General features: G+C 37.9%; 1 protein-coding gene across 1 annotated transcript; it reads left to right on the top strand.

The window, feature by feature from the left end:
- Window positions 1-108: 108 nt before the first annotated feature.
- faxdc2 (fatty acid hydroxylase domain containing 2) lies at window positions 109-10,052 on the top strand (the record flags this gene model as incomplete). Its single annotated transcript, XM_080040896.1, has 9 exons — window positions 109-136; window positions 1,242-1,276; window positions 4,260-4,357; window positions 5,256-5,359; window positions 5,700-5,821; window positions 7,827-8,032; window positions 8,514-8,619; window positions 8,845-9,011; window positions 9,507-10,052. The coding sequence occupies 9 exons, from the start codon at window positions 109-111 to the stop codon at window positions 9,658-9,660; spliced, it is 1,020 nt and encodes a 339-aa protein (XP_079897022.1). The 3' UTR covers window positions 9,661-10,052.
- Between the last annotated feature and the right edge of the window lie 142 nt (window positions 10,053-10,194).

Raw genomic sequence — 10,194 nt, 5'->3', positions numbered from 1 at the left:
GCTGACGTCAGCTGTCCGGAGCAGCCAATCAGAAGTCGACCGCTCTTGTAAATAGGCTACACGGTGTTTCATTCTGAGTACAAACACAACAAAGGACACCGTGGGACCATGACGGTGGAGACGAGAGTCAGCAGCGGTGAGTCGGCGATGTATTTGACCACGTAAAATGTTTTGGAAATCTGTTTGTGTTGCGTTTAAAGCTGGAGTTTGGTAACTGATGAGTGCGTGACTGGAGTAATGATGATCCGAACACAACAAAGCAGAGTTAATTTGTGCACTTGTTGTTAATTTAAAGAGTTGGCCGGCTGGTTATAACATGCATATTCAGGCTAAACTGCGCAACTGTGTTCTCTCAATGAAATACACGTTCTCTACGATAACCCTTTACCATTCTTTACGCACTAGTTTCCACAGTATTTTTGTATTATGTCAATTGCATTTCTAGCTGCAATTTGCAATGCCACTTGAAGCCTTCTTCAAAACGATGTTTGTGTTTTTGTTTTAAGATTTTCTATTTCTGGCAGAACTACAAAGAGAAAGAGATAAGAGTGGATGTACGGCAAAACGTTATCCCCAAGAATTTCACTGAAAACGTACCCACTCTCAGAAGAATGGATTATAATAGGATTATTTATAATCCTGCTGCTGCAAATTTTGCACTAGGCTACACAGCACTCACATGATCATTGTAGAATTAAAGGGTTAAAAATAAGGCTGAGACCTTTATTATACTATCTATGACTGAGACGTTCGGACTGTTAAATTGATTTACTTTATTGTGGTAAAATAGCAGGTTCATCATATAAAACGAGGAAATCTATAGTTACATTTATGAATTTTTTAGGTATTTAAGTATTATCAATAGGCCCATTAAAGTCATTTTGTTACAACTTGTTTGTCTGATTGTAAGTAAGGAACAACCATCTTGATCTTCTTGCTCAAAATAAAAACAAAAGACAAAACATGATTTTATTTTGAGGGCCAGTTTAGATTAGGCCAGCTTCCTTTTTTAAATGAACAGAACATGAACAGAACTAATCTTACACCTTCTGCCCTCAGTCAACATTTGGACAGTGCAAAACCATACAATTTAGTGTCACATTACGAGGATTTTTTATAATTTATTTTTAGATATTCAATTCTGATTTTTACTAGCAAATAAAAACATATATTGTGTAGTTACGAATCATCATCTGAAAAATAGAGAATTAAGTTTAGTCTATTTCTTGTTGTTTTTGCAGGCACGCTGGGAGCTGCCACAACGAGCCGCAGACTGGTAAGATCACACAAGACCTTTTACATCTGAACAGTGCCATTACATAATACAGTACAGTGTGTCACAGGCCACAACAGCCACAGCCCTTTAGGATGAGCTAATGAACAGATTTGTTTGGTATTTTTTCTTGGCTATCTGGTTTGGTGTGTTGGATTACTAGAACCACCACTAGTTATTATATTGTGCGGTATCATGTAGAATGTAGGGGATATAACCTACTGCAATTAAAACCTACAACTCCTCCTGTGATGTCCATACATTCTTTGTATGGACATTTCATATGGGTTAGACTAGACAGAATCTGATGTATTGCATATTATTTTTATGTAATTTTTTTTTACATTGGTGTCCCTCTTAGCCTTGTAACTGGTGTTCAAGATGCATTTGAAGTATTTTGTTTTTGCACTTCTGGATCTCCCACATGTCCTTCAAACTAAATCTAAATCTGAGACTGTGCCTTTAAAAAAAGTGTTTTTCTCTTTTTATATTGTCTGATATCTCTGTGTATTTACCTGTATAATAAATGCATACCCTGTTTTCATCCCTTTGGCCTCTATGTAGAAAGGTACATGTTTGCTTTGCATTTACAACACCTGTTGCGTGAAGCTGATATGATCTGACTTGACTGAAATTTACACCTGACTTTTTGTTTCCACTGTGGCTCTGCTAGACCGGCTGTCTTAATTGCCGTGCATGTTACGTTTTTGGGGACAGGCTCAACCTGAAAAGTAGCATTTACTTTAATCCTTAATACAAATATACTTTGAAATGTTTCTTCATCTTTACAGAAAGTGAAGAAAAAGGAATATTAGACAAAAAAATAGCAGTGTCTGCATTTTTCTTTACAACTCAAACATTTACTGTATCAACTGAAAAATGCATGAAGATTTAGCTTTCCTATGAATCACTGAGCTAATATTTAGTTGTATAACCTCTGTTTCTGAGAACTGCTTCACATCTGTCTTGCATGGAGTCGACCAATGTATGGCCCCTTGAATAGGGGCCGCAGACAGTTTGTCAGACGACCCCAAAACACTGAATTCAAGCCACAGTACACTTTGAAGACAGTGAAGCATGGTGGCACAGACATCATGTTATGGGGATGTTTCTCACACTATGGTGTCGGGTCTATTTATCGCATACCATGGATCATGGATCAGTTTGGGTACGTTAGAATACTTGAAGAGGTCATGTTGCCTTATGCTGAAGAGGAAATGCCCTTGAAATGGGTATTCCAACAAGTCAACGACCCCAAACACACCAGTAAGCGAACAAGATCTTGGTTCCAGACCAACAAGATTAACGTTATGGAGTGGCCATTCCAATCCCTGGACCTCAATCCAATAGAAAATCTATGTAGTGACATCAAAAATGCTGTTTTTGAGGCAAAACCAAGAAATGCAGAGGAATTGTGGAATGTAGTCCAATCGTCCTGGGCTGAAACACCTGTTCACAGGTGCCATAAGTTGGTCGGCTCCCTGCAACATAGATGCTCAGAAACAGAGGTTATATAACTAAATATTAGTTCAGTGATTCATAGGAAAGCTTAATCTTCATGCATTTTTCAGTTGATACAGTAAATGTTTGAGTTGTAAAGAAAAATGCAGACTGCTATTTTTTTGAACAGTCTAATATTCCTTTTTCTTCACTTTCTGTAAAGATGAAGAAACATTTTGTCGTGGAAGTATTTAATCAGTTAAACATTGTGGGAATAAATGAACTGAAACTTCTCAATCTAAACAATTTAATAAAAGTAGATAAAACAAACAGAGTTACAGAGTAAAGTTCCAACCTGCATGGTCAGCCCCCGACGGGACTGACCCTATCTTTTGGTCAGACAGAGTACTTAAAGGCCCCCTTCAACAACGGGGGTGTCAACTAACAGATGGTAAAAACAGGTCTCAGGGGTTTATTGTGGTCAGCCACAATAAACCTTAAAATAGTTTAAGCAACTGTTTTGTCAGCACATTCTTAGAGGGAATGCACATGTGTTAAACTGATGTGATATACATATGAAAAACAGATCAATTAGATAGTTACAAATAAATCTGCCCTCACACATTTGACAAATGTTTCTTCATATCTGGATTTGGAATTGAATGTGCAATGTCCCCAATGCTTTTGCGTGTATGGAAATAAAAGCTTTTATTAGGATTTTGATCTTTACTCAATTGTTTAAACACACTGCTATTATTTTGAACACAACTGTATAATAAGGTGTATTTCAGGTTATACACATAGTAAATACAATTTCCTCACGATTAAACATCTCTGTATTTGTATCAGTAAAGTTGAATTGTAAGTGGATATATGTTGTGTGGCTTGAAATAGAAAAAGAGTAGACCGCTGAGGATTGAGACACATTGTTCCCTCTGTTGCCATGGCGGGGGCTGAGAGGGCAGCCGAGGCAAAAGCTGGCATTATTTTTAAGGAGGTCTGGTTAACGTGACATCAATCCCTAGACTTAATTCCCAAAGAGTGATCTGATCCAGTTTTTTTCTCAGTGCGGCTGGCTTAGATTCTGCAGCTTTCACTAAAAGCACCTTGCATATTAAAGCGTTATAAGAATCGCTGGTATCTAGATCATCTGAAGGAGAAGATTTAATTCAAATATTGTCCAGAATTTCAAGCGACACAAACACGTTTTGTTAAATCTGGTCAGGTCACAATACAACAATATTTGTTTTTCATAACACATTCCATGTAAAAGAAAAGGGAGAGATTTGTAAACTGTGTTGTCAGTACTGTCTGTATTCATGATACGGAGCACTGCAACTGCACAAAAGCACTATATGCCTTAGATCAGATGGAGCCTTTAATAGCTTTTCTGCCTTGACTTGGCATTTGAAAGTTGTAGGTCAAAGGCACTTCTTGCATGAAACACTGGTTTTGCTCAACATCGGTAAGATTGCCCAGCATAATCGGAGTAAAGGGGAAATTCTCACACAGTTTTGTTTTGTTTTTCTTCTTCCCCTCTGTGCAGGAGGGCCCGGGTGGACTGTGGGACTCTGTGAAGAAAGCTGCGTTTGTCATCGGATCTGGAATCTTACTCTTGGCTGCATTCGGCAACTCGCTGACATGGTAAGATTTCCTTACAAATAACAATAATAACGGTAAAATAAGCCGATGAACCTGAGGTGGAAGGGCAGTGTTGAAGTGCACAGTAAAACAGTCACACTGTGAGTCAAAATATCTTATATTGGAAAGATCTGAGTGAGATCATGTGGTAAAACAATCACCACAGGACAATATATTTTAGTGAATTGTTAGCCTGTGTAAAAGATGAATGCAATTAAATTAAAATTATAATTGAGAATATGATTCACAGACATTGCTTGTGTTCTGTAGATGGGGTCATATTATCCTTGGGAACATACAAACACTTTTTCTCGTATCAGGTCTCAACATTTATTGGTTTCCCAGGGTCATCTTGGAAAACTATACTGCTCAACAGGAGAGAGTGTAGTAGGTCTACCGTGTTGGACATAATAGGATGGCACACGTGGAAAACACAGGACATTATGTGACAAAGCATTGCAGGAGAGGGTGTGACAAAATGCCATGATAAGACAATGGACAGGAACCACTTGACTGGCTGTGCTAAGGTCACAGCTTAATAGAACAAGAATTAACTCAACATTTTAAGAGAATAAAGGCGTTATATTACGTGAATAAAGATGTCATTTTACAAGCAAAAAGTTATTATGAGAATAATGTCATAATTTTACGGGAAATAAGTCGCACTATGCTGGTGCTCATATGCCAAAAGATTAAGTATTTCCTTATTTGTGAAACCTATACTGAAGTTGGCTTCAACTTCACAAGATGCTCCAGGTTCCTCATTTTAATCCAGGGGGAAAATACTCTTCTGATATCTCTTCTCTAAAATATCACAAAGCCTAAAATTACGACTTTATTTTGGTAATATGAAAAGCGGTCTTGTGAAGTTGACATCTTGACAATGGCTCTTCTCCTCCAGGCATCTTCAGAGATTCTGGGGAGCTTCGGGAGATTTCTGGCAGGACTTGTGGACCAAGCTGTACCTGTCGTTTGAGGGTCAAGAAACGACTTTGTTCTACTTAGGTAAACAAATTACTGCATCATTTAGTTTCTTGTCCATTTCAGTTATACAGGCTGAAGTGTAACAACCAACAGCCTATTGTTGACAGTAGTGGGTTTATGTCTGGGCAAATCCAGAAAAACAATGTGCCACCTATATACTGTAGTAACGCCTTGAGTGACATGTTTTGTATCAATGCACACTTTGTATTTAGGTGATACACTTGGACTTGGCGACTCTATTAATTAATCTCTGCAGCGGTTTTACTAAATTCAAGCCGTTGGAAAAAGTCATTTTTCGACCCACGTTAAAACTTTCTAGGTCACAGGGGACCTCTCTGATCTAGGCTTTGTCTCTCCATAGGAACAATGTTGATGCCCTTCCTGGCGTTCTGGATATCCAACCTTCTCTTGCTATTGGTGGACATCACTGGTAAACCCGCCTTCATCACTCGCTACCGCATCCAGGTGGACAAGAATAGCCCGGTAGGTCCAGCACATTAAATCTACGTATATCAGTTTCAGTTATTTAATTCTTATCCGCATGTTAGTACCTGTCACTAGTGTCTATTCTACTGTTACTGCGACCAGGAATTTTATATTTGAAACCACTGAGACACCAACAGCACTTTGTCAACTACTCCTCCTTCCAATATTGTTACTACATGAACTGCTTGTATACTAAAGGCAATATATTCTGGTCCCATTTAACCCCCTTTAAATACAAATCAGGGAGATTTGCAGTGGTTTAATAAACCTTTAATTTTGTAATTTTTATTTAAAAAAAGAATTTAGACCTTATGGCATTGATGGCATCACAATTATGTGAAATAATTATTTAGCCAAGTTTTAATAAATAAATGAAGGAATGAGCAATAATGTGATGCATTTTTTAAATGTTTAAATAAGATAGATAGAGGAGAGATCCAGAGATAGCACATATTTACACAAACATAAATGCCCTCTGTGTTTTGCTGATCTGACGTGTCCACCTGTCCGTCTGAGCAAAGTCCTGTCACCGTGTTTGATTAGCGGATGATGATGATAAAGACCAATGATAACCTGGGCTGGAAGGCTGCAATTGGAAATTATTGATTACCTTTTCCAAGATTATAACCAAGAACATGGTTCACATGTAGCTCATGCTCACTGATGGAATAAACATATCTATCGTCAGTTTGAGGTTGCTCTGTCTGCACATGTTCAGAGTGCATCCTCTTTATAGAGTGAAATAAATGTTTATAGAATTTCCATTATTTTATAGTCTGTAATAATAAATAGATTTCAGTCATAAAGCTTAATATTATTGTCCATGATGAGCTAATCTGCTCAATCTTAATGTTTGTCCTTGTACTTTTGGCCCGCCACTCTGAATCAAGATACCAAAGCTCTTTGACCGGGAGTAACAGTTTGAACGATTGGTCATAAACAAAGCACTTACATAACACTGGTTATGTGTCTGTCTCTGTCACTGCTTTGAAACGTGTGTGAGAGCCCCTTGCCAATTTCTAAGAAAGATTTTATCTGAGGAATGTGCTGAGGGGTTAATAATTTTTAAGTGCTACTTTGGTAAGTTGACTTTTTCTTTAGTAGAAAAATATGTCACTGCACCTATCGTATGTGTAAGGACAATGATAACATTTAAAAAATAAGAGTAGGCATTTTTCTCAACAGAATCAGAACAGAGGTACATTTAGTCAAGTATTATACTTAAGTATAATTTCAGTTCTACTTAAGTATTTCCATTTTCCACCATTTTTCATTAATAACATTCACTATTTCTTGCACTAAACGTGACATCTGTGCTCTTGACTACAACAAAGTAGAAATGTTTGATGTGAAATAGGCCCATTTGTACTTTGGTAAACACATTTAATTACAAACCAGTACTGTAACAGTGCAAACGTCAGTCTGTGTACACTTCAAACAATGTGCTCAACACAAACACACTCAAAGGCTCACCCGTATGTCTATATATTTACAACAACTGTCCAAAGTTTAATGATAAAGGCACACAGTGCTACATTAGAAGAAAAAAAATTACTTTTTTTTAGCTATTGTCTACATTTTAGTCAAGGTCAGTATATATAAAAAAAAGAGTTACACTAGCTATTCTGACTTGTATCATCATCATATCATAAAGAGAATTAAAATACTATATATTTTGTGTTTTAATCTTTATAACACACCTTTTTATTAAACACACAAAGCAATACAAACTTTGGCATGGATAAGTAAATGTAATAAACAGCATAAATCTGCTCTATCAAATAATAACAATTATACAAAAACAGGAAGTAGCAAACATAATGTAAGTAGTGTACATCTCCTCTATCCCATGTAAGCGGTACTTTGTGTAGAGTTGTTTTCAGATGCACTTACTTTTGTTCTGATTAAATTACTGTAATGTTACTTACATTGAAATAGACATTGTACTTTTTGAGATTCCCCCCTGTTGTGACCTCTCCCTGACCCCTCTGTTGTCTCCCAGGTGGACCCAGTCAAGCTACGCCATGCGGTGAAGGCTGTCGTCTTCAACCAGTTGTTCATCTCCGCTCCTATGGTGGTGGGGGTTCACTACCTCATGACCTTAAGAGGGAACCCCTGTGGGCCCGAGCTGCCCACCTTCCACCGGGCCCTCATGGAGATGGCTGTCTTTGCCGTCGTGGAGGAGCTGGTGTTTTACTATTCACACAGGTAAGGGATCCCTGAATTAGGTTCAATATAGTCATTTGGATTTTGCATGTTACTGCCACCCAGTGGTAACAGTAAAGATTGTTAATGTAAATTCAACATGGATTTTTACTAAACTTGAGAAATTATCTAAAAATACATATATATTGGGGTCAGAAAATAGGCACTAGAAGATATACATAATGATAACAATTACTTTTAACCTATTAGCATCAATAGTTATAATTAGCTTGTTACCAAAACCATTGATATTCCAATTAGCGACACTTGTACTTTTAGTGCTACTTGAGCACGGATAATAGCATGTTGAAGATGGTGAACATGATGACCATTACACCTGCCAAACATCACCAAGTTAGCATGCTAATTAGCATTTATCTCAAAGTTTCTCTGTGCCCAAGCAAGTATGGCTCCACATAGATGTTAGAATGGACTGAATAGACTGGATTGTGGCTGTTTTTTCAATTATATTCTTCTCTCCCAGGCTGTTCCACCATCCTGGCCTTTACAAGCATTTCCACAAACAGCACCACGAGTGGACCGCACCCATCGGAGTCGTCTCCATCTACGCCCATCCTCTGGAGCACGTGGTGAGTGATCCTTTACTTTTGAAATGTATTTTCTATGTCTGTCACGTTCTAGTCTTTGTTTATTTGAGAATACAATAAATGATTTGAAGAGAAATTTTACCCCCTGACTCAAACATAGGTAACATCAGAAACCTCAAATCTTTCTCTGTATTCGTGGTTTACCTAAGAATTTGCTGAATTTTCCTTGTCCATTAAAACCAGTTTGTCCCTTGTTTTTGCCGTTAGCTCTCCAACATGCTGCCAGCGATCAGCGGGCCTGTGCTCATGGGCTCTCACCTTACCACCACCTCATTGTGGTACTGTCTGGCATTTATCAGCACCACCATCTCACACTGTGGATACCACCTCCCCTTCCTGCCCTCCCCAGAGTTCCACGACTTCCACCACCTCAAGTCAGTCCACCTATCATTTAATAAATGTTGTTTTAAGTTTGAACTTTAAAGTTTGTATTTATTAAAAAAAACGATGACATTTAACCAATAAAATAAACGGGATACAAAACACATCTGTATGCAATACGGGTTAGTTTGTCCTTTAGCACTTTTTGACTTCTGTACACTGTCTGTGGCTCTAGGCCCCGAGCACACTTAAACCTAATTCTTTAAATATAAAAATGGTGCCTTATTTTCATTAATCCACTTGCAATTTCCTAGGATTAGTTAATGTTAAGACAAATACAGAAAATAACTTTTCTTTCCGTTTAATTTCTGTGAAATCTGTAAAAACAGCCAATGTTAATCACCACAACAACAACAAAAAATATGCATCCCATTGGCTTGTTTTTAAAAATTTTGCATTTTTTTAAATAATTTTTCCTTGTGAGTTAAAGATTCCTGTTTGTAGATAAGTAACAGTTTATTCTCACACGTCCTTATTCCTGCCTTCAGGTTCAACCAGAACTTTGGTGTCCTGGGAGTACTGGATCGTCTGCACGGCACTGACGCCAAGTTCAGGAAGACCAAGCAGTATGAACGGCACACACTGCTGACCAGCCTCACCCCTCTGATGGACACCATCCCAGACACGCCCAAGGACAGATAGTGATGACAAGCCCCCCTGACCTTTGACCTCAGGCCCAACGTTTAGGATCACTTTCCTAATTGATTTTAAATTACAGATTTTTTAAAAACTTTTTAGTACCTTTACCATGAAATCCTGCTGATCACACTCTAGAAATGTCGTCGAACATGCAGATTTCACACAGGTTTTTAAAGTTTGGCGTCCATGTTAATTGTCGATGTGGAGTCGCCTGCAACTGTGATTGTTTTTAACAAGGAGGGGCCACCTTCAGTCCTCTACTCATAAAACCTTGATGTTTTAGGAGTTGTTTGCTGCTAACTAGAACACATGGCAGTTCTTAGTCTGCCCTGCTTCCAGTTCTACTCATGTGAAGCACCTGCAATGTGGTTAAATGCGTTCACATCTTCAAACATTCCTGAATAATGAGAGAACTGAATGTTTAATATGCAAATCATTTCACTTGGATTGTAATGTTTAGACATGTTCATACTTTTGTCACTATGGACCTCAGCTTGGTTTAATCCCAAATTAGTTTAGTAATTCATTTGAGTAATT

Source organism: Ammodytes marinus (genome assembly GCF_949987685.1).
Source record: "Ammodytes marinus genome assembly, chromosome: 14".
In the NCBI taxonomy this organism is placed as follows: domain Eukaryota; kingdom Metazoa; phylum Chordata; class Actinopteri; order Uranoscopiformes; family Ammodytidae; genus Ammodytes; species Ammodytes marinus.
Note: the sequence above shows the minus strand (reverse complement) of the source record. Positions and strands in the feature narration are given on the sequence as shown.